General features: G+C 43.6%; 1 protein-coding gene across 1 annotated transcript in view; it reads left to right on the plus strand.

The window, feature by feature from the left end:
• LOC109866265 (tumor necrosis factor receptor superfamily member 21-like) overlaps window positions 1-23,624 on the plus strand; it is a 29,458-nt gene extending 5,834 nt beyond the window's left edge. The window contains exons 2-6 of the mRNA XM_020454831.2: window positions 908-1,571; window positions 5,440-6,009; window positions 13,734-13,999; window positions 20,490-20,700; window positions 21,047-23,624. Coding sequence (XP_020310420.1) covers window positions 908-1,571; window positions 5,440-6,009; window positions 13,734-13,999; window positions 20,490-20,700; window positions 21,047-21,276 — 1,941 coding nt within the window. The 3' untranslated portion in view covers window positions 21,277-23,624. The remainder of the gene's footprint in view (window positions 1-907; window positions 1,572-5,439; window positions 6,010-13,733; window positions 14,000-20,489; window positions 20,701-21,046) is intronic.
• Window positions 23,625-24,855: the final 1,231 nt, after the last annotated feature.

Raw genomic sequence — 24,855 nt, forward strand, 5'->3', positions numbered from 1 at the left:
ATAGGGCTGGACTGGATGTAAATTCAGTGAAAGAAGTGGAGGGCTGTTGTGGATGCGGATGGCATTTCATTGCCATGGAACACATTCAAGCCATAATCACTTCAGAATGGAAGCGTTTACTAGTGCTGAAAGAATGCCTGTCAGTGAAAGTCAAACAGAAGGACATCACACATCAACAGAACATTGGGTACTGTGTGTTTTCACCAGATGTTATCTTGATGAAATTCCTCATTGTGCTGTTTAGAACATCAGCCAAGTTGTGGTACCAGTTATTTGAAATAATTTTCAAGTGCTCGCTACTGAGAATATGAAATATTTTTGTGTTCCTTGGATGGATTGCCTTAACATAAATATTTAACATTTTTGAAAATAACTAAATACAACCATGCCGTGTTAAAACATATACTAATATATATTTAGTTTCTTTATAGAGAACTTGAATAAGTTATTTCAATTAGTTTATTGGATCTATTAAAGGTTGTAGCAACAACACCGGAAAAAATGAACAATCTTCTAGTACTTATGGAATTATATTTATTGATGACATAATAGACTTCTCCATTCCATGATGATGTCACTGTTAGAGCATGCCCCCTGGCCATGGCCTAGCTTCTGTCATATTACAGTATGTGGGGAAGCCAGTACGGTAGGTGGCTAAGCACTCGGTGTGAGATTGTGTCCTGTAATGTTGACTCAATGCCCTTGTTTGTGACTCACTGTCCTTTAACTATTGCCAGTTTGGGGGTTTCTAGGGGTGACTTTGCCTGAGCTGTGGTTGTTTTCACACGTCAATTTATTTGGTAAATCAGCTGAGTCTCTAACAGCGACTCTTATGTCTTTTTGTCTTGTCTGCAGTACATTGTCTAAGCCCAACACTGTCTCTGTTGTCGTTTCTTTCTGTTCTCAGCTACTGTACTGTGTAGTTGGTGAGGCCTCCAGCCAGCCTCTGACACCCAGCCGAGGCACTGAGACAGAGGCCCTGTCTGCCCGCCACTACTACCACACAGACCCCAGCACAGGCATTCAGCTGGTCTGTGACAAGTGCCCCGCGGGCACCTTTGTTTCCAGACACTGTACCCAGACCAGTGTGAGGGATTGCAGCCGCTGTGACGAGGGCACATTCACTCACGGAGAGAACGGGATTCAGCATTGCCACCGCTGCAGGAGGCCCTGCCACGCCCCCCTCGTTGAAAAGGTCCCCTGCACGTCCACCTCGGACCGGATCTGCACCTGCCCTCCGGACACCTTTACCCAGGGGGACAGCTGCACGGCTCACTCCCTGTGCCCTGTGGGCTCAGGGGTTAAGAAGAGGGGCAACGATGTGGAGGATGTGCGCTGTAAGGCGTGCGCACGGGGGAGTTTCTCTGATATGGCCTCCAGTGTGTTGAGGTGCAGGACACACACAGACTGCCTGACCCACGGTCTGCCCCTACTGGCGACGGGCACTAGAGAGACAGACAACATCTGTGGACCTGCTTCTCCCACCTCCCCCACCCTCTTGGGACCTGCACAGTCTGCCTTCGTCCAGGAGCCCTCCTCTTCCTCCTCCTCATCTGGCCCAGTACGTAAAGGTAAGGGGCAGTGGACCAGACTCCCTCAACTACTTTACATCTGTTGCTCCCCCACCAAGGTTATTTTGTTTTTCATTTCAGTATCGCCCTAGATATGCCCTCAGGGGATTGTAATTGTCATGTAGAAACTCTAGAGGTAACCCAAACTGTAGAACAGACTTGTGTTCCTAAAATACCTGTCCCCAGATGGCTATTATTCTCCCCTATTTGGTCTGGCATGTCAAACATTGGTCCGGCTATCAGGTACTGTACTGTAGTGATAAGGTGACATGTTTGGTCTTGTCACAGACAACACTACTTTGGTGGAAAACATGTTGTTGTTTCCATACCTTTCCCAGACTACTCACTTCCTTGTTCTCACTCTGGTCCGTAAAAGGTCACGTCTGTACATTTTTTTTGTAATTGCTTGTAGAGGGGAAAGGGGAGTAACCTGGGTAAACTGTTGCCCTTTTACTTAAATACACCACATGTATAGGAAGACAAGGGGAAGCCATTGGGGCTCAAGAGAGAGAAAGATTCCTTTGTAGGGGCTGTTGTTATTTCTTCCCAATTTGTCTCCCTGCCAAGTGTTATGTAACAGGTCATATTGACAATGATCACAAAGGATGCTCATCTGAAACAGATAAAAGCATTCAAGTCAAAGGTTCCTATTTTTTTTTTTATACTAACCAAATATTAGGCTGTCTATATGCAGAGAAGGGAATTCTCAGAAAATGTGAAATACTTTTGTCTCCTATAAATTATATTTAAAAAAAAATGATGGTCAGAGAAGATACTACACATTCCGGAAACGCTACAAGTAGTCACTCGCTGATGATGTTACCTTGGCAACATAGTTCTCAGAGACTGATGAACTATTTAGTTGGTGACAGTATTACCTCCACACCCGACTCATGACCGCAGTAAAATACTATATGACAGTTGCGCAGTGGTGATCCCGCTATGCACTCTGGACATGCATTAGTAGTACCCATCTCGCTGTGGCGGCAGGTACCCTAGCGGTTAGCGCGTTGGACTAGTAAAGAATATGTCGTTCTGAACAAGTTAACCCACTGTTCTTAGGCCGTCATTGAAAATAAGAATTTGTTATTCTTTGTTATTCAATCATTAGGTCGCTCTATTGTCTCTCGAACCACTGTGACATCAATTAAAGCACAGTATGTGATTTTTAAACTCACCCCTGTAATTGATCAATTTGAAGAAAGAAGTTCAACAACAAGTTGAAACTCAGTGGAAAACATGGATGTTGTTTCAAAGCCTAACAGAACCAAATGGACAGCGCTTTCTAAGGTGATGATTAATTAAAAACACCCATATGCATATTAGAGTTTATGCGTAGTCCAAGCCCGACCCCAAAAAACGGAATTAAAATAATGATTGTGCCAGTATACAATACATAACCTACCGCATAAAACACATGCCAGAAAAACATTTAAAAAATATATATACAGATTTAAGATGTATTTGGTACATATTTGGTCTAGCCTAAATTAAACAAATGCAGATTTGAGTGAATTTGTATTTGATTTTGAATAGCATAGTAATAGCTCGTTTTTTATATTTTCATAATTAATAGGCGGACACATTACCTTTAGCTACAGAATATCTCACCACCGTAAATTTCCATCTCTTCCCCTCTCTCCTTCATTATTTTCACCAGCGCGCAGAGAGAAAGGCTGTCAACAGTTTAATGAAATATGTTTCGTTGTGAAAACATGTTACTATCGATGTTCCCGAACAGATTTCACTTGGTTTCCCAAATTAAGCACTGGTTAGCAGCAGGAACTGGGTTGGAGAGCCCATGGCATACAGTGTTTGGGCGGAATATCCCCTGTCGCGCAGCGAAATGACCGGAGTAGCCTACTGATGAGTGAAAAACAACAGCGTGTGCAGCCTGAGGCAAGAAACAGAGCGCAAGTTTTTTCCTCTAAAGTAATCAATAGACTATAGTCTCTTCATGCAGCCCATATATTTTTTGATTTATAAGGCATTCAACGGTTTGTATCATTCACAACTGACGTTGCCAAATAACTGTAAATCTATCATATAGGACGTTTCAAATTATCACTTTAACTAGGCAAATTCTTAATTTCAATGACGGTTTAGGAACAGTGGGGTAACTGCCTTGTTCAGGGGCAGAACGACACATGTTTACCTTGTCAGCTCGGGGATTCGTTCTTGCAACCTTAGGTTACTAGTCCAACACTCTAACCGCTATGGTACCTGCCGCAACCTCCTACTCAACATAGCTCTGGAATGGCAAAAATATCCTTTCTATTTTATTCAGCTGAGTTCAATATATCCTGCCTAAAATAAGTAATGGACTTATTGTGATGGTGTATATTCAATTGATTTATTATACTTTTTAAAAAGCATATGTTCCAAAGGCGCTCATCAGCGGCTTGTATGCGTGGAGGCCTGGAGATGCTAAACGTGTTTATGTTAATTAACAATCAGTTACTGTGAGATAGGCAGTCTTTTGCATGACAATAACCGGCAAACAAAATGTCATGAATGCCACAGCCCCTCGCAGGACTTAACAAGTCTTTTTTTTTTTATCGGCTACTGCTTTTGTCCATAGTTTCATCCCAGTTTCGTCTGCAGTATTTCACGATGTCAACCACCCATAGAGGATCATCAATTCCACTGGTATTTGTCTTGTGTGTAGATTCATAGCCTTTCACTTGGTTAACTTGCCCCCTCATTCAGTGAGAATGGCTGAGGGGTGTTCCAGTCCCACATGTACTACAGAGATTCCCATGCCTCAGTCTCAATGGGATGGGATAGGGAAGAGGCTTTTGCACAAGAACCACCACGACATGACAGTGTGTCCCCTTGCAGTGAAGAACTGAAAGCATTGCAGTTGAGATGAATATGCCAATAACACAGCTTACTTCTGGATTACCTGTACACTGTTAATAGGATCCCAAGGATTACCAATGATCCGGGTGCCAATCCCAAAAGCATCCCCCAATATGATGCCATTATGAAATTCTAATCTAATCTGTTGACTACTATAGTAGACAAGGGTATTCCAGTTCAGGGTTAGCGAGTTTTTACAGTATTGATTCAGGATCAGTGGAAGTAAACACATCTCCCCTATTGATTGGCTGTTTTTGTTTCTACAGTAGCCTATAAAGGCAGTGTAAGTTTGACATTTGGGCCTGCTCTTTTGTTATGGGGCAACAGTAATATCCAGTTCAATCTCAATGCACTAACTGCCACATGAATGTGTTTAGGCATATATCGTTGACTTCTTTTCAACTCAAAATCTCATTTATTTCCTGCTGAGACTGGAGCTGTAATTGAATTTACTCCAGCTTTAGTAGAACACAATATGAATTTTGTATTTTTATTTAACTAGGCAAAATCAGTTAAGAACACATTCTTATTTATAATGACAGCCTACCATGGAGCAGTGGGTTAACTGCCTTGTTCAGGGGTAGAACGACAGATTTTTACCTTGTCAGATCAGGGATTTGATCCAGCAACCTTTCGGTGACTTGCCCAATGCTCTAACCACTAGGCTACCTGCCATCATTTGGCTAGCTAAAGTTAGTTACTTGCTGCTCCAATGTGGTAGCTGTAGAAGGAGCAATCTAGTGCTCTTCTCGTGTCAGATTAGTTGGGGCTTGGCCAGGGCGGGGACCTTCCCTTCCACAGCTGTCCAGCAGATTGCCTGTGGGATTAAAGTTTGACAATTTCTCCCTTCTGTGTTGTTGTAGTCTGGATTTAGCCCATCTTTGGACTGAATTTAATTATCTTTCTCTGCATCTCCCTCCCCCTTTGTCTCTCTCGCTTTTTCTCCCTCTCCTCCCTCATTCTCTCTTTTCATTTCTATTTGTGTTTGTGTGGCTCTGTGGGTTAGACAACTTCAGACTGACAGCAGGTGCTGAGGACTTAGAGCTCTTACTGAGTGCCACAGGGATTCTACCCAGCCATGGCCAGGATCCCCCCCCAGCAGGCTCCTCCGAAGCCAGCCCCGAAGACAATGGAGAGGTCCTGAACCTAGCCGCTACGCCTGAAGCCCAGGACTCCACACGGACTCTACCACACCACAAGTACTCTGTTCCCAGTGATAACCACCGCACCCACCCGGCGGCCAACAACCGGGCCATGGATGGCATGGAGGATGGAGCTGGTGTGGGAGTGGGCAGATGGGTGCAGAGCTCAGGGTACAGGCCCACGCGGAGGGGCTCCCCCAGACCCAGCACTCATACGCACTTTGACATCAATGAGCACCTGCCCTGGATGATCGTTCTGTTGCTGCTGCTGGTGCTGGTGGTGATCGTGGTGTGCAGCGTGAAGAGGAGCTCCAGAGTTCTGAAGAAGGGTCCAGTCCAGGACCCCAGCAGCATCATTGAGAAGGCAATCCAGAAGAAGACATGCCCCCCGACACAGACCAAGGAGAAGTGGATCTACTACTCCAACGGACAGGGTGAGTGGGCGCTTTATTTTACCTCTCAAAGGTTTATAGAAAGAAATGCAACTTTGGTGATAAGTCTTTTTCTATGTAGCCGCATACTTTATAAAGATAGAAAAAATCTAACAGAAAAACATATTTTTGGTACAAAGAGATATTTGCGAGACTCTCAGCCGAAAAGACCAAACATCTGTTGATCTGTTGTAGCACCAGTGGGGGAATCTAAATCCAATTCTTTCTGCGCCAGAGAACACTACACATAGCAGGACAGTAATGGCAGTTACACAAGCAAGGGCATGGTCTGCAACAAGCGGTAACTGCCACCTCACTCTCCTCACACGTATCTCCTCTTTCTCTACCTCTCTCCCATCCTCTTTTGTCTCACTTTCTTTTTCTACTTCCCTCTTTACCCCCTCTCCTCACGCCTTACTCTCTTCCTCTTTTCATTCTCTCTCTGTCTCCCTGATGTGTCTGGTTGTGTGTAACCATGGGAGCCGGGGTGGCCGCATGGGGCTGATCAGTTAAAGTAGTGAAACCACAGCACTGCAGCAGGCAGGCAGTAGGAAGAGCGCCGGCTGCCACAGCCTGATGTCAGCCTCAGATATCCATCCGCTTGTAAGCGAGAGAGAGGGAGAGCTCCAACCCAGTGCAGTTCAGTTCAAACCAGATTTTTCCAGTTCTCTGTGGTTGGAGAGAAGCTCAACTTTATCATTGCACAGACACATGCCACCCTGGAGAGGGTGAAGGGAGGGCTGGAGAGGCCTCTGCTTTCAGAGATATGTCCCACTGGGCACACCATGTCATTTCAACGTGGTGTGTTGGGTAATATTTGGTTGAGACATTAATCAATGAGATTACAACCTATATTCCCCCACTCAGAAAGACAGCCAAAAGTTAGTTGAATTTCTAATGTATTATCATCTCTATGCTTTCAACCATTTAAAATTACAAACAAATTGGATGGAAAAACAATGTCGGATTTTGGTTTAGTTGTCACCCAAATGTCTATCACTGTGCTTACAACCATTTAAAAACACAGCAAAGTTCAAATGGATATATAATGTCAGATATTGTGTTATTATATATCTATTATCACTGTGCTTCATAATAGCAGAACCAAATGGCCTGAATTGCAGTTGAGATCACGTTAAAGTACACGGTGTAAGTGACCAATGTTGTTTGAGATTCTGCACAGATTATTATAGCAATTGTGAAGATCTCCACAAACCTATGATGACCTATGTATGCTATCTTGAACATGCATGCTTTACATGGTTACAGAAAAATAAATGTATAGTAACAGTAACTTCAAAATGTGGCCATGGATGTGTTACTCATTTTAAGGTTGAATGTTAGTTTGTTAGATAGCCTTAAGTTTAGCCTATTTACTGTATTACCAAAGTAATATTGAATTGTGTTTGGTTGACAACGCAACCATCGAGAGCATCCTGACTGGTTGTATCACCGACTAATATGGCAACTGCACCACCCTTGACCAGAAGGCCCTACCGAGGGGTGGTGCGGACGGCCCAGCGCATCCCTGGGGGTGAGCTCCCAGCCATCTAGGACGTACATGCCAGGCGGCCCTTTCCTCATTACCGAAACACAAATGTCTCACCGCCCCTTCAAAATTGGTATAATTTTCACATCAAACAGTGCCGTCAAAAAGTATTTCTACATTTTGTTAGGTTACGGCCTTTTTCTAAAATTGATTACATTGGGTTTTTTTGTCTCATCAATCTACACACAATACCCCATAATGACAAAGCAAAAACAGCCTTTTAAAAACGTTTGCAAATTTACAAGAAAAAAACCCAAATAGGGTATCACACCTACCTTGTCACAACCTTGTCACAACAAACGCATTTAGAAGGAAAGACGTTGCACAAATGAAATTTTAACAAGCCAGACTAAGTCAGTGGTACAGATGGAACTATCCAAGTCGAAAATGGGTAGGGTGTCTGGGGGTTGTTGTGTGTCAGGGCTCTCACTGTGTGAAGTGAAGAGATTAGCACATTGTACCTGTCCGCTCACACCACGTGAGAATGTTCCAGGAATGTTAGTGTATAGTAGGGATGTGGACATTATGAAGATAGAAAGGGACAACTGAAACATGATCAGTAGTCTAACCGTGATTAATATTCAGCCTGACTACATACAATTGTCTATTCAACTTCCCTTTTGTGTTACTCACGAAAGGCATTTTGAAAGCATTAGAGATAGCAATCTGTTAACAATTCAGTCCTCAAGGAAAGTCCTCAAGGAAAGTCCATGATAAACTGCTTTGGTATTTACATGGATTCCGGCTGCTATGCTAGGATTTTCAGCATTTAAAATGTTTTGTCCATTTCTCACACACACACTAATGGCAATCAAGAAATTAAGTGCACTGACATTTTTCACATATCTTTCTTTACTGTTGTCTCAAAATAGTAGTAGTAGTAGTAAGCTTTTTATTAACAATGTCCAGATACACAAATAATCTGCATTTTTACGGCGATGTTTGTCTACATTCAGTTCCAAAAAAGAGAATTTAATTGTATTTTAAACTTCAAACAACAAGTGAATTTACGGCATGTTTTAAAAAAAAGGATTATAGAATGTTTATCAAGTGGATGCCAAGTTTTACATTCAGACCATGTGTGTGTTTGTGTGTGTGATTACACAGCTGTTTACTCTTTCGAACAAAACAGTTTGTTAATTCGTCCAAGGTGTATAATTGGCTACCCTGAAGGCTTTAATGTCTATTTACTAGAGTAGTTAAAACACTCGTAATAAAACGTGGAATGGGAAACATAAAGAAGACGAGATCATACAAATAGCCAATTCTTTCATACGAGTCCAGAAAGTGATGTGAAGGGCGAGCAGGGTATACATAGTGCAGATGAAATGAATCCGCCGTGTGAGCCTGCTGTTTACGACGCCCAGGCGGGGGGGTGGGGGAGTACATAGGAGGCCGTGCTGCTCAGCACCAGGGTGGGCCAGGCCACAGGGACAGGCAGGGAAGCAGAGATAGGACCTGGACTGTGGCTGTGGGTCATTTGGGCCTGCTGTGGATTTTGTATTATTAAAATTTTCATGCAGACGGATTGGGTTAGATTCCAGGCTGTATCACAACCGGCTGTGATTAACCAGGTAGGCTAGTTGAGAACAAGTTCTCATTTGCAACTGCGACCTGGCCAAGATAAAGCATAGCAGTGTGAACAGACAACACAGAGTTACACATGGAGTAAACAATTAACAAGTCAATAACACAGTAGAAAAAAAAGAGAGTCTATATACATTGTGTGCAAAAGGCATGAGGAGGTAGGCGAATAATTACAATTTTGCATATTAACACTGGAGTGATAAATGATCAGATGGTCATGTACAGGTAGAGATATTGGTGTGCAAAAGAGCAGAGAAGTAAATAAATAAAAACAGTATGGGGATGAGGTAGGTAAAAATGGGTGGGCTATTTACCGATAGACTATGTACAGCTGCAGCGATCGGTTAGCTGCTCAGATAGCAGATGTTTGAAGTTGGTGAGGGAGATAAAAGTCTCCAACTTCAGCGATTTTTTCAATTCGTTCCAGTCACAGGCAGCAGAGAACTGGAACGAAAGGCGGCCAAATGAGGTGTTGGCTTTAGGGATGATCAGTGAGATACACCTGCTGGAGCGCGTGCTACGGGTGGGTGTTGCCATCGTGACCAGTGAACTGAGATAAGGCAGAGCTTTACCTTGCATGGACTTGTAGATGACCTGGAGCCAGTGGGTCTGGCGACGAATATGTAGCGAGGGCCAGCCGACTAGAGCATACAGGTCGCAGTGGTGGGTGGTATAAGGTGCTTTAGTGACAAAACGCAATTTTGTAGATGACATTGGCAAAGTCGAGGATCGGTAGGATAGTCAGTTTTACTAGGGTAAGTTTGGCGGCGTGAGTGAAGGAGGCTTTGTTGCGGAATAGAAAGCCGACTCTAGATTTGATTTTAGATTGGAGATGTTTGATATGAGTCTGGAAGGAGAGTTTACAGTCTAGCCAGACACCTAGGTACTTATAGATGTCCACATATTCAAGGTCGGAACCATCCAGGGTGGTGATGCTAGTCAGGCGTGCGGGTGCAGGCAGCGAATGGTTGAAAATTGGCCCAGTGTCATCTGGGTTAGGGTTTGGCCGGGGTAGGCTGTCATTGTAAATAAGAATGTGTTCTTAACTGACTTGCTTACATAAATAAAATGACAAGTTTACTTTGTCTCTGGGAATCCCCAGAGAGAATCAGAGCAGATGGACTGGAGGGTTGGATTAGTAACCGGAAGGTTGCAAGTTCAAAACCCCGAGCTGACAAGGTACAAATCTGTCGTTCTGCCCCTGAACAGGCAGTTAACCCACAGCTGCTATTGTGGCCTTGGCAGGGTAGCCTAGTGGTTAGAGTGTTGGATTAGTAACCGGAAGGTTGCAAGTTCAAAACCCCGAGCTGACATGGTACAAATCTGTCGTTCTGCCCCTGAACAGGCAGTTAACCCACAGTTCCTAGGCCGTCATTGAAAATAAGAATTTGTTCTTAACTGACTTGCCTAGTTAAATAAAGGTAATAAATAATAATAATAAAAATGACAGCCTACCGGGGAATGGTGGGTTATAACTGTGACACAACTTGTTGCCTCATCTCTATGCACCATCATCAATGTGAAAACTCAATCTATGTTTTTTTACATCTTAACTAACAGATTCAATTTGGAGTCTTCATTACTTTTGATCGTCCCGTTACTATTTACTGATTGGCAGCCATTTTCGGTCAGTAATTTGTTTATATTCAATCTGCCACCACTGCAATCATGCCAGTAGGTTAAGGAAACGGACTATTGTACACATTCGCTAGCATACTGAATTATACATGTAGGTCATCTATTATATCCAACTAAAACAGAGATTGTATTTCCCCCTAGCCTAGCTCTGTCACTTTGTTTTAATTCTCTCTAAAGAAGGTGACAGTAGGCAGGCTTGATAGGAACTGTCACAAAAAGCTTCAGGTGTCGGTCTCATCGTTCATCACAAAGTCGCTTCGTGGCACGACTCTGACCTCAGGGCAGGACAACCGTAGTGTAGCCTTGGCCTCGACCAGATCACAAGCCGACCACCGCCGGTTTACAGCGAGTCAATCTCCCAGCTACCATCTCTCCAAACCGACCCTGTATTATGCACTCTGGATGTTTGGGCTTTGATAGAAGATATTGATCAGGGATCACTGTGATCGTTATCAAAATGTAATTATTAATGATGTTTCTCTGCACATTATAGTTCAGCCTGCATAATGTGGCTTCTTGTAGTCTGGGGAGTGAGGTTTGGCTCAATTCCATTTAACTTTCCATCAATTCAATTAATGAATTGGAATGAATATTACATTCAGTAAGTCAATTGGAAATCCCCCCATGTTTTAATGAAGGTTTTGTTTCAATTTTAATTTATTAAAGTTTAATTATGTCGCACATACTTATATTTCAGTTGAATATGATTATGCCTGCAGGGATGGCACAGATTCACAGACACACATACATGGGGTTTTTCTGCACCTGTTTGTGAACATGTTCTGTTTTGACTGAGTGAAGTTTTAACACCTGGGGATGTTTGTGTCTGCCTGGCAGTCTGAATATATATTAGTTAGGCTATTCACGTCTGGGACATTTCCTGTTATGACAAATGCTCCCCCCCGACATATTTCTGCCACTTGGCTTGTATTTGCAAGTCAACATGTTCTGCTGCATCCCTCAGAAGTGTGACTGGAGCCAGCCAGGCAGGGTGTGGTGTAGGATATCCTTCAGATAAGGTCCTACAGCTTCAGAAAGGCTATGGTTGGGTGAGGAGGAGAAACCCAAGTCCTCTTTTTCCACTTGTGTCGTTTCACAATCAACAAATTGAGGCCGCTTAGTACTATTTATACATTAAAACCAACTAATATGCATTTTCTCAAACCTATCATTACACATTCATCAGTAGACCATGACGTAAGGAATAAAGAGAGGTATTTCTAGCATGAAAGACCAAAGGGGGCCGCAAGATGGATTTATGCATTGTTTGTTATCCAGATGCCATTAACAGCAGGGAGTTATAGCATGCCATGCTATTGCGCGGACCTTAAGCAAGTAAGCATATGTCAAGGCATGAGATGATCCAATGTCTTACAGTATGCACATTTTCCATTTACAGTTTCACAACAATATTGCCCTATCAAAACCCACAGTTATCTATGAGTAGGTCCAGTAGTTTTCCAGACCATCAGGGAAAAAAACAGGCCCTATTCCCTAATTATAAGCTATAGGGCACTGGGTTTATTTCCCAGTCAGTTAACATGGTCAGGAAAAACACTTGGCCCTATCTCTGAGCTTAGGCAGTGTCTTATACCTGGGTAGTGGCCCTGGCTGAAAAGAACAACCAACCTGCTGAGTCTGCAGCTGAGCCTAACCATGTTCCGTACTGGCACTAAGGACCTTTGTTTCAGCACCAGCTACTCTCACACATGCCTATTGTGATTATCAGAGAGAGATTATGAAAGAGCATTCTCAACATAATTTCAATGGAGTGTCTATCTTAGATCAGCAGTGTTGTACTACTACCACTACTACTTCTAATACGACTACTACTTCTAATACTACTACTACTTCTAATACTACCACTACTTCTAATACTACTACTACTTCTAATACTACCACTACTTCAACTACTACCACGACTACTACCACTACTTCTACTACTACTACTACTTCAACTACTACTACTACTACTACTTCTAATACTACTACTACTTCTAATACTACTACTGATACTACTACTTCAAATACTACTACTACTTCTAATACTACTACTACTTCAACTACTACTACTACTTCAACTACATAGGCAGTGTTACTTTAAAGCACAAAAAGCCGGACAGGAGGACAGGTAGGCAGTTCTTCAAGGGTCTTTGAACCCATCAGGAGGTTGTCTTCATATACTGAAAGTAACACTTCCTCCATCTGGTTGAGACCAGTTCAGCTTTATGAGTCACGCTGAGTCTGTCTGGACAGGGTGTGCAGAGGGAACAGATGGGCTGCCAATTCTGGGGTGCGGAGAGGTGGAGGGTAGTGGAGAACTTCAGATGCATCTGCTGAGGTAAAGCTTGGTGAGAGATCACTTTCAGAGAGTGTATTCCTGGATCCACTCGTTTATGACGGGGCAACGCTCATAAGCAGCAACCAGACGTGCAGGTCTGCTAAAACTGTTCTGATTACCCCCTAACTGAGACCTAAGGCTTAGGTTGACTGAGAGGTCATAACCCTTATGTAACACACACATACAAACTCACTCTCTACATCTCTACAACACAAATCTTAGATTCACTGTGTTCACTTAATAGCGTTTTATAAGAAAGGAACAATGGCTCAGTGTGGTTCAAGAGGACCCATGTTTTGTTGTTGTACTAGTCATAGTGTTGATTATTGCTTTTAACTGACACAACCTTACAATTAAGGAGAAATCAAGTAATATAATTGTATGCTCTTTTAATTTGATTTCTAAGTACTTAATGGGCATAATTACTATAAATGAAGGAAGGGCTGAAAAGTCTGAAGGGGTCAATTATCATATCATGTCTCATGATCAACCGAGTCCTTGTGAATTAGGGATTGACTTATTAGTCAAGAGTGACATCCATTGTTAATCAATGGCTCCAGTCTATTTCAGACATGGCATAAAATGTACCTGATCTCTCCTCTCTTTACCCAGGTGTGGACATCCTGAAGTTGGTGGCAGCTCAGATTGGCAGCCACTGGATTGACATGTACCAATCCCTGGCCAATGCCACGGAGCGTGAAGTGGCAGCATTCTCCAACGGCTACCAGTCGGACCACGAGCGTGCATATGCTGCCCTGCAGCACTGGACCATCCGCGATGGGGACGCCAACTTGGCTAAGCTCATCAACGCCCTGCACCGCCACCGCCGTATAGACGTGGTGGAGAAGATACGGGGCATCATGGAAGACAATCCTCAGGTAAGCCCTACTGGCAAAGAGAATCTGTTCTGTCCTCCAGTGAACTCTCCCATCTTGAATCACAGGTAGGCTATTTTGGCTAAATGGCACTCCTCACTAATGAGCCTTCAGGTCCTCATTTTATCTCACCAAATCTCTAGAGTACAAAGTCACTCACAAAGTCACTCAACGTGAACGCAAACATAGAAATCACATATGGGATGATAACGTTAATTTAAACAAGTCACGAGTGGTGACCAGCCCTCCTGCATTAAGGGAAGGGCCCCCGTGACTGTCCTGGCGTGGCCTAGCGCTACTGTACAGTACAGAGGTCAACGTAGAGAGACTGGCCAGTTGCGAAAGTGGATCATTCATCACACTCCACTTTTCTCCTAACTTCCTCCCATCTCTCAGATACATATCATATTATCCCCATGTCCAGTGACCTTCTCTGCTCAAAGTTAGATTCTTACAGTTAAGGGCTTTTTATGGTCGTCTTATGAGAGATATTGAGACCCAGAGATATATCTAACAGGCTGCCTATTGTAATTCTGCTTGTCGTCACTACTTAATAATCCTTGGATGATGGTAATATCTAGGGTGTTTCGTCTCAATCGATGGTGGAGGAGATTGCAGGTAATAAATCATTTGGTGAGGGAGGGAACAGGGAAGCAGAAGCACAATATGAGTAGGGAACATAGTGTGCTGGAGGCTGCTCTCTCCCCTTTCTCCCTCCCTCCCTTGTTTTTCCTCAGTACACTCTTGGCCATTTCTACAGATTTTCTCCTCATTCCATTGAATCAGCACTGGGTCATGTGTTATAAATAACTTAAGGGTAAACCACCAGGAAATGGTAATTCATGAGGGATACTCTGTAAGGAGGGATGACCATTCATCATGCAGTGGGCCTCTTATTGGTACCAGACAGAAATGCTGCAGACAGACAGCATTGTAGGTGTACACATATGGTATTCTTCCTTAGAGGTATAATATACAACCATGTGGTTCCACTGACGTAAGACTTCCCCATCCGTGTGATTCTTAAATGAGGTGTCTGTGTGTGGCGATTCCACCAGAGTGGGCTGGCTGCCTTATGTATGGGAGGGATGGAGCGAAGGAGGGAGGAAATGAGAGAGGGAGGGGATGCTGTTTCCTGCTGCCACCCCAGTTTTGTTAATTCATTAAGACACAGCTTGGAGCTATCCTCCATGACTGGGTTGTTTTTAAACAAACCGCAGGTGGTGAGCCCCAAACATTGCTAATCTGCCTCCCCAGCTGATATTCTCTCATTCCAATAGTGTGATTTCATCATAGCTGTAAGGCAAGGAGCCTGAAGCAGAAAGGACAGAGGCTGATCCAAGTTGTTTGCGCGTGTGTGTGTCAGCATGTACTGTATGTGTCAGCGTGTGTTGGTATGCGTGTGGAGCATGTCCTCCTGTTTAATCTTGCAGATGACCATAGCTGCAGTGTGAGCTGAGCTGTGTCTCTCCTCCTGCCCTCGGTCTCAGCTGGTTAGGGCTGACTGATGGAGTCACTGCACTGTCAGTGTTAAATGAGGCCTAGCCATAGACCACTGATACTGAAGGGCCTTGGCACACTGTAGTAGTTTACCCTAGGACACAGTGATAGACCCTTTTACTGATAATGTCACCGCAAAAACAGTTTTGCCGCAGCATATGGTCAAAATAACGTGTTTTTACTTCTCACTGTCTGTTTCTTTGCGCCTGCAAAAGTCTAGGCCCACGTGTTATGATGCTTCAGTCAGCAAGGAACTTGACCTACATGACGTTATGTCAGACAAAACACCCTCCCCCATAAAGTGAAATGAGTGCAGTTGGAGCACCAATCTGCTCAGCATGTTTTGTTGCTGTAGGATATGTGTTTTCTATGTAAGGTATTTCTGGGGCACCCTCCCTCTCTCCTCTGTGCCCCAGACAGACACGTTTTAGCCTGCTCAAAAAAACACTCAGTCATCTGAATGATGCATTTAGAGGAAGAGATTAAACATCACAACACATTGACTCTCTGTGGCACGCAAGACCTCAGGTCAACTCCTCGTAAACAAACTGCTTTAACAGAATGAAGATTCTCTCTTAGTGCTTCAGTGGTTGTTGTGTTTATACACGCTTGGGAAAAAGTCTTGTCCCAAAGGTCCTAGCCAGCTGTCTCTGTCTGTTTTCTCCTTCTTTCCCTCTGGTCCTCTACTCCCAGTAGGAGCTTTTCCATCCACACCAAGGCAACTTCTCATAATAAGAGTTCTAGCCTCCCCTTCAGGCAGGCACAATGCTACACACGGAATCCAATTTCAGACATTATTAAGTGTTTACTACTCCCATTAAAGGTCCATTCATTCGTTCAGAGGCCCAGGTGCATTCTCCGGTCTGCACAGGAAGATGGTGCCTATTTCTAGCTCCTAGTCAACTTTGCAGTATTTAAAAAAAATATCATTTCTTATATTATTTGCTCAGAACATTTCTTGCATTATTACCTACAGCCGAAAATAACTTTTGGATATTAGATTGGAGATCACTCAACCAGCAATTTGACCAGAAATTCGATTTCCCTGAATTTAAGTCTTTGTTTGAACTCCCCAAGACAGTTCCCTTCTTCCCAGGGGCAGCTCCAAGACTCCGCTGTTGGAGAACAGGAATATGGAGTGGGCTCCTATTCAGACTCAGGAGGCATGCATACCATCCACCACTTCCGTGTATGTTACTCGCTAACGTTAAGTCCCTGGACAATAAAGTAGACGAGCTCAGGGCAAGGATCTCCTTACAGCGAGACATTAGGGGCTGAACGTACTCTATTTTATGGAATCATGTCTCTTTCCGGATATACTGTCCCCTACCATTCAGCCAACAGGGTTCTCTGTCCATTGCGCGAACAGGAAGAAAGAACTCTCCAGGAAAAAGAAGGGGGATGTTTCATGACTAACTACTTGTGGTGTGATTGTGGTAATGTACAGGAACTCAAGTCCTTTTGTTCTCCCAATCTGAAATACCTCATCATCAAATGCCGACCGCATTACCTCCCAAGAGAGTTTTCGGGCTCTCAAGGAACTACACTCAACTTTATGCAAACTAGACACCGAATATCCTGAGGCTGCAATTATTGTAGCTGCGGACTTTAATAAAGGAAATCTGAGGAAAACGCTACCGAACTTCTATCAACACATATTCTGTGCTTCTCGCTCATCGAGCATTCTTGACCATTGTTACTCCTCCTCCCGGGACAGCTACAAGGCTCTCCCCCACCCTCCCTTTGGCAAATCAGATCATGCCTCAATTTTGCTCCTCCCCTCCTATAAGCAGAAACTTCAACAGGAAGCACTCATGGTAAGGACTGTTCAACATTGGTCTGACCAATCAGAATCTATGCTTCAAGTTTATTTTGATCGTGCAGACTGGGAAATGTCCCGGGTTGCCTCAGAGAATAGTATCAACGTATAAACTTAGTTAGGGACTGAGTTCATCAGGAAGTGCATAGAGGATGTTATCCAAACAAAAAAACGTGGATGGATGGCAGCATTCGCGCAAAACTGAAAGCACAAACCACCGCATTTAACCTCTGCAAGGTGACTGAGAACATGGACGTGTACAAACAGGCCAGCTATGCCCTCCGTAAGGCAATCAAAGAGGCAAAACAGCCAATGTTGGGACAAAGTGGAGACACAGTTTAACGGCTCAGACACAAGATGTATGTGGCAGGGACTCCAGACATGGATTATAAAGGGAAAGCCAGCCTTGTCGCAGACACCAACACCTCGCTCCCGGACAAGCTAAAAACCTACTTTGCCCATTAACCCTCATAATGCTGCTGGCCCAAATGGCTTCCCTAGCCGCATCCTTAGAGCATGTGCAGACTAGCTGGCTGGAGTTTTTATGGACATATTCAATCTCTCCCTATCCCAGTCTGTTGTCCCCACTTGCTTCAAGATATCCACCATTGTTCCTGTACCCAAGAAAGTGAAGGTAACTAAACTAAATGACTATCGTCCCTTGGCACTCACTTCGGTCATCATGACGTGCTTTAAGAGGCTAGTTAATAATCATATCACCTCCACCTTACCTGACACCCTAGACCCACTACAATTTGCATGATGCCCCAATAGATCCACAGATGACGCAATCCCCATTGCATTACACACTGCTCTATCCCATCTGGACAAGAGGAATACCTTTGTAAGAATGCTGTTAATTAATGTGTTTCTATCAAATTGCCTTGTTTCACATAAAAGGCTGTGCGTGGTGACATAGTGCACATAAAAATAACTTTTGCCGTTAAATTCCCATGTACCGATTTAAAAATACAAGATAAATTAGTTTCAATTGCTTTTTCAACTGATTTTGTCAGTAAAAATGTTGCTGGCAGATACAGCTGGCAGATACAGTGCACGTATAGACTAAATGATGAGATTATTATGGACAAAAGAGTGAGATGATCTTTACTTGTCAAACTGCAGGCAAGCATCTATCTTCATGTCACCAGAATAAGACCCTGGATATTTATTGGAAAGGAGCATCAAGCTCATCACCGTGTACTTTCAGGTAGGCCCTTCATCACATCTGTTGGGGAAGATGTTTAGTATCAGCTGTAACATCAGTGGTTGCAGCGTCACAAGAATACTGTCTATGAGGGAGAAGCAGAGAAAAGAGCTGCCTATTAAACAACACCCCCAGTGTCCTACATAACAGTAGTGATGCTGAAATTTCTCAGTGTTAACATATGCGCCAAAATTTGTCGCTACCCTGCAGATTCAGTCAAATATCTGTGTTATTTGTGATCTAATTAAAATGTGGATGTTCTCTGTGTCTCTGATGCCTCAGCAGTTCCTCCCTACACAGGGCCAGACCCCCTAGCGTGTCTATTGTGTGTTTGAGTGTGTGCGTGATTGTGTGTGTGCTTGCGTGCCTGTGTGTGCCTGCTGCCTGGTGTGAGTATGTGTATGTGTATGTGTGTGTGTGATGCGTGACAATGTCCCTACCCTGGGGTCTGCTGTGTGTGTGTTGACAGGCTATGTCAGTGACTCAGCCAGATCACTGTCTCTCCTCTAATGACTCAGTCACTGGCTACTGACAACTCAGAGAAGCATCTGGAACTGTGACACCATTTCCCCCTGTTTTCTCCAAATTCTCCACGATGAGTCGATCTGAGTTCAAGTATTTTCAGTCTCCAGGGGTTTCTCTGGAGGGTTAGTTGGTAGGTTTTGTAACAGCTGTTTGTAACATAATTTGGCCAGGGCGGCGTAGTGCTCCAGTCTTCGTGGATGTGTCATTGCCTGCCTATCTGGCCTAGTGCACAGAGGAACTTGTTATCAAATAGGGGAGATAGCAGGGGCTGCATATGGGTCATATACACACGCAGAAGTAAATGAGGTCTGTCTGATGCCACATCAAGCTGTTTTATATGGGATTTTATGTTCGCATCAGAAGTTTTCCGTTGCACTCCCGTCACCTGCATGACATTCTATTGTGTTTCTGTGAAGCCATATTGAACTGTGTTCTATTGGATTTTCAGCACCCTGAAAGTTTTCCATTGCATTCCCATCGACTGTATGAAATGCCCTTTACCATTTCCTTCCTGTCTCACTCACAGCAGGGCCTTTTTTTCTACAGTACCGAAGTCAAAATGTAAGTCTCTCAAGAGCTCATCTGGTCCGGTCACCACCAGTTCACTACATTACCATACCGAAGAAGACTGTTATTTATGTCTTCCCTGAGCCCCAGGGCAAGCACAGTGGTGTACTATACCTGGTAGTGTGTGACTGGGCCCATGTGGTCTTTGGGCAGTACATTCCTGATCTGTCCAAGTCCACAGAATCCCTTTCATGTCTGGCCGGTTGTGTACGCTCCCTGAGGCAAGGAGAGAGAGTCACGGATGGGAGTGGGTGGTCTGGGGCTGTGGGTTGGCCCGCTGTGTCACCTGACGTGGGCTGCATTGGGCTGGGGCTGGGCACACAGGAGCTCCCTGTCCTCTCTCTGCACCGCGTAAAATGGCCTGGTTCCAAACTTGTGCAGGTGTATCCAAAAGTCTAATAATAACCACTTGTACCATAGTAGGCATAAGTCGTGATGTGTAAAGGATTCAAAAGTAAGCCATTGCTAAAGTCACTGACTGTCTGTGACATGACAAGCCTGAGCACTCAGCTCTTGAAATGCTAATAGTTCATGACAATGGTGAGTCATCACAGATACCATACTTTAATTCCTCAGAGTGGCAAGCAAGACACAAGTGCCTTCAGAGGTGTACGGTTAACTAGGAGTACGAAACTGGGTTATTTTGTGCAGTGGTCTGTCCGGACAACAGTGTGACTCAGAACACTGCTTTCTCAGCCATTGGTTTCCAACACTGACACTGACCCTCTCCTCCCCTCTCCCTCTCAATTCAAGTCAAGGGGCTTTATTGGCATGGGAAACATATGTTAACATTGCCAAAGCAAGTGAAGTAGATAATATACCTTTCTCTCTCTCCATATCCCTCTCTTTCTCTCCTCCCCTCTCCCTCTCTGCAGTTTAATCTGAACCAGCTGATGACTGTGAATGTAACCCCGAGCCACAGTCCTGTCCACAAGTCGTTGGAGTCTCCTGGGGTGGTGGTGGAGCAGTCTCCTGTGGACCGGACCAAGGGCTTCTTCCCCGACGAATCAGAGCCTCTGCTCCGCTGTGACTCCACCTCCAGCAAAGACTCCGCCCTCAGCAGGAACGGCTCATTCATCACCAAAGGTAACCACATATTATGACACAGTTCTGTTTCAGTAATTATGCTAAGCAACTGGCTCCTACAGAGGTGACATATTTGTATTTACTGCCCCCTTCTGGTTATTAAGTGCACCTGATTTCATACTCCATTATAGCAAGTCATCAACTATGAAATCTTTGAGGAATACGTCTTCGTTCTCATAAGGATGACTGGGCTTTTATTCCCAGCAGCAGAACGTGACTGCTAATTTAGTCATTCACGATTTCCTATTTTATGGACAACAACAAGCTGTAGCTAACATCCACAGTATGTTGCAGTCTATCCTCCTCCTCATTCTGACATTTTCTTCCTCTCCTCTGTGACTTCCAGAGAAGAAAGACACGGTGCTGCGTCAGGTCCGGCTGGACCCGTGTGACCTGCAGCCCATCTTCGACGACATGCTGCACATCCTAAACCTTGACGAGCTGCATGTCATCGAGGCGATCCCCATGGCGGAGGACAAACTGGACCGCCTCTTCGAGATTGCCGGGGTCAAGAGCCAGGAGGCCAGCCAGACCCTGCTGGACTCTGTCTACAGCCACCTGCCTGACCTCCTATAGGCACACTGCTGTGATGCTACAGACCTATACTGTGGTCAGGGGACACCCCACTTCCTTCTGCTGCAAACCCCTCCTTTTCGGTGTGGCTACTTGGGTGTGCCCCCCCCCCCCCCCCCCCCAAATACTCTGAGGTAAGCTAGTGAGATGCTGCTTGATTCTGGATAGTCGTCTACACGCCTTCATGACTGCCAATCGGCTATCCTCCATCCCTAGCAGCCTGACTTAATCCCCTACTAACACCAGGGTCAGGGAGCCTCCCTTTTTTTAATCCTTTATTTAACCAGGTAGACTAGTGTGAGAACAAGTTCTCATTTACAACTGCGACCTGGCAGTTGTAAATTCTCTCTCTTCTCTCTCTATGATCCTGCACACTCTCACCCCCAGGCCAGACCATACAGCCACATGCCTGACCTCTTGAAGTCTCCTTCCATCACTCCCCCCATGTTGAGGGGAGGGGTCCAGGCCCCCCCCCCCCCCCCCCACACACACACACAGCCCCCCATGGTGAGCCTGCCAGCCTGGAGTTCTGGGCAGACATAGCACCACCATCACCACTATGCTTATTAAACCATAGCTATTGCCCTTGTGTCAATGTAGCATTAAACAAGTGTTCTCTTTACATTTTTGACATTATAAACCCATATTCATGCAAGCAAACTTCAATAACACACTCTCATGCACAATGTCTATAAATGTCAAACATCCCACATGAAGAAATACTATAGTCTGCACTATGGTAGGACTACTACAGTATTCACTGTAGTGTTTTTGCTAACTTTACTGTAGTATTTACTATAGTATACTGTAGTATTTACAGTTTACTATAGTATAAATACTGTAGTAAAAACAATCAGTAGTGTATACTATATTAATTACGGTAATGTTTTTGCAGACTGTAGTATACTGTAGTATTTACTGTACTGTTTTTGTTTTAGTATCTTTGACATAGAAGTGGGGGGCATTCTCCTTGAAGAAACCTACTGGAGAAATACTCAGAGTAAATTTTCCATAACCTGTAGGTAGTGCTGGGTTCTGACACGGTGAGTTCAGAGCTTGTACTCTTTTCTATAACCATAGGGAACACAATATATGGTCTAAACTTGGCATGTAGGTTTCAAACTTACGGGTGGCCCAAATTGGGACTTGGGGGAGGGGAATGGGCAGGGTACAGTATGTACAAATTATATACTGTAGTATTTACTATAGTTTAAAAAAAATGTTTTTGCGGACTGTAGTATTTTTGCAGACTTTTTTGTACTATTTACTAGTGTTGTTTTGTGGATAATACTGTAGTATTTACTATAGTATTCTACAGTACTCCAAAATTCTATACTAAGTCCTACACATGATCGATGGATACTACAGTGTATACAATTGTATAGTATACTACAGTTTACAACATACTTCTATATACTGTAGTATTCTAGAATAAACTGTAGTATTTTTTTATGAGGGACACTACGACACACACTCATGATGCACAATGTCTTACACTAGTAGTATGTAATATGATTGACGCACTAATTCTTGTTCTTTGAGTAACATAACCATTTCATCTGTATGCATTCTGCCATATGTGCTTCAATGTCTCTTTGAAATGCTGTTTACTTACATGTCACACTTATTTTTTTTCAACATTTAGTTTGAGTATTAGCATTTGTAGTTTTTTAGCTTTTTGATTTCTTAGCAACTAATATTTGTCTTGATTTCAATGGCATTCTGATATGTCCAAGCTTGGTATAATGAGACCATCTTACTGGATGTAAGATATGCATAGTTGCTCCATATTCTACTTGAATCTGACAGTCATCTTCTGGATTGTGGTACTTGATTAAAAAATAACAATGTACAACTATAGTTCCTTTTAAATTCAACATCTTTAAACATTTTAAAAAGCACCACCAAAAACATGTTGCTGTGAAGTGCCAGTATTCAACTCACAGATATTAGGAAAGGAACACAGACTGACTTTTTGCCAAGCCAATCGTATCAAGCTATTCTGGTGCTAGACTTGAAATTCTCTAGTTGGGCATAATACCAGGATGATATGGGTGACTTTCAGGACAATCGCTACTAAAGTATTCTGGACTTTGCAGGGGGTAAAATAGATGCAGCTGCTCTGGACTTTGTTGGACAGAATTGAAGTGTTGTTCGAGCTGTCCACATCGCTGTTGGGTCTAATGTAGGTGTGTGAAGGTAAGCATGTAGAACGAGTCTGAAACATTGAAGTTGAGGTATACTGTACATGTACTCTGGTGGCTGTTTTTAAACATAACACGTGTAACCAGTACATTTACTATTATGTAAAATCTTAAATCAACCAATTAAAGTTCAAACGTTTGTCATAATGTGGAGTGTGTGTCATAATTACTGTATCTCTCTTTCAGCAAGAATTTGTTACAGTAAACATGTTTCCATGTAACCTTTTTATGGTAGTTATAATGACACAAGGCGACTCAGATGCAGATGGTTTGAGTTGATCTTTAATATAGTCCAAGGGGTAGGCAAAAGACAGGTCGGGGACAGGCAAGAGTTCATAGCCAGGGCAGATTCCATAACGGTACAGGGCGGCAGGCAGGCTCGAGGGCAGGGGCAGGCAGAATGGTCAGGCAGGCGGGCTCAGAGTCAGGACAGGCAAGTGTCAGAACCAGGAGGACGAGAAAAAGAGAGACTGGGAAAAACCAGGACCTAAGAGAAAAACGCTGGTTGATTTGGCAACAAGACGAACTGGCACAGACAGACAGAAAACACAGGTATAAATACACTGGGGATAATGGAGAAGATGGGCGACCCCTGGAGGGGGGTGGAGACAAGCACAAGAACAGGTGTGACACGAGTAAAGTACATGTCAGATAAAAATGTAATGACAAGCCTGATGAAAACAGTACATTTGTTGGTAAACTTTCCAAATGTTGACAAAAGATGGGATATTTTTGTGTCAGTAAAATGTATTATTTGAGAAATTGTGGTGTAAATGCTTTTGTGTGCAAATATTGATCAAATATCCATTATATCGAAGCAACCTTGGAGTCACGCATTGATACAGTATGTTGTGAGGTCCTCCCACTAAGTCTTGGAAAGCATGCAGTTTATTAGGCTACAGATTAAATAAATTATGATGAACTTTACAGTGTGGTGAAAGTGCAAGGTGATGAGCTTGATGCTCCTTTCCAATAAATATCTGTCACGCCCTGACCTTAGTATTCTTTGTTTTCTTTATTATTTTGGTTAGGTCAGGGTGTGACATGGGTGATACAGTATGTGTGTTTTTTGTCTCATCTAGGGTGTTTGTACTGTCTAGGGTTTTTTTGTAGATTTATGGGGTTGTTTCCATCTAGGTGTTTATGTAGGTCTATGGTTGCCTAGATTGGTTCTCAATTAGAGGCAGGTGTTTATCGTTGTCTCTGATTGGGAACCATATTTAGGCAGCCATGTTCTTTGGGTATTTTGTGGGTGATCGTTTCCTGTGTCAGTGTTTGTGCCACACGGGACTGTTTCATTTCCATTTTACTTTGTTATTTTGTATTTGTGTCATGTTCAGTCTTTTCTATTAAAACATGGACACTTACCACGCTGCGT

This window comes from Oncorhynchus kisutch, linkage group LG21 (assembly GCF_002021735.2).
Source record: "Oncorhynchus kisutch isolate 150728-3 linkage group LG21, Okis_V2, whole genome shotgun sequence".
NCBI lineage: Eukaryota > Metazoa > Chordata > Actinopteri > Salmoniformes > Salmonidae > Oncorhynchus > Oncorhynchus kisutch.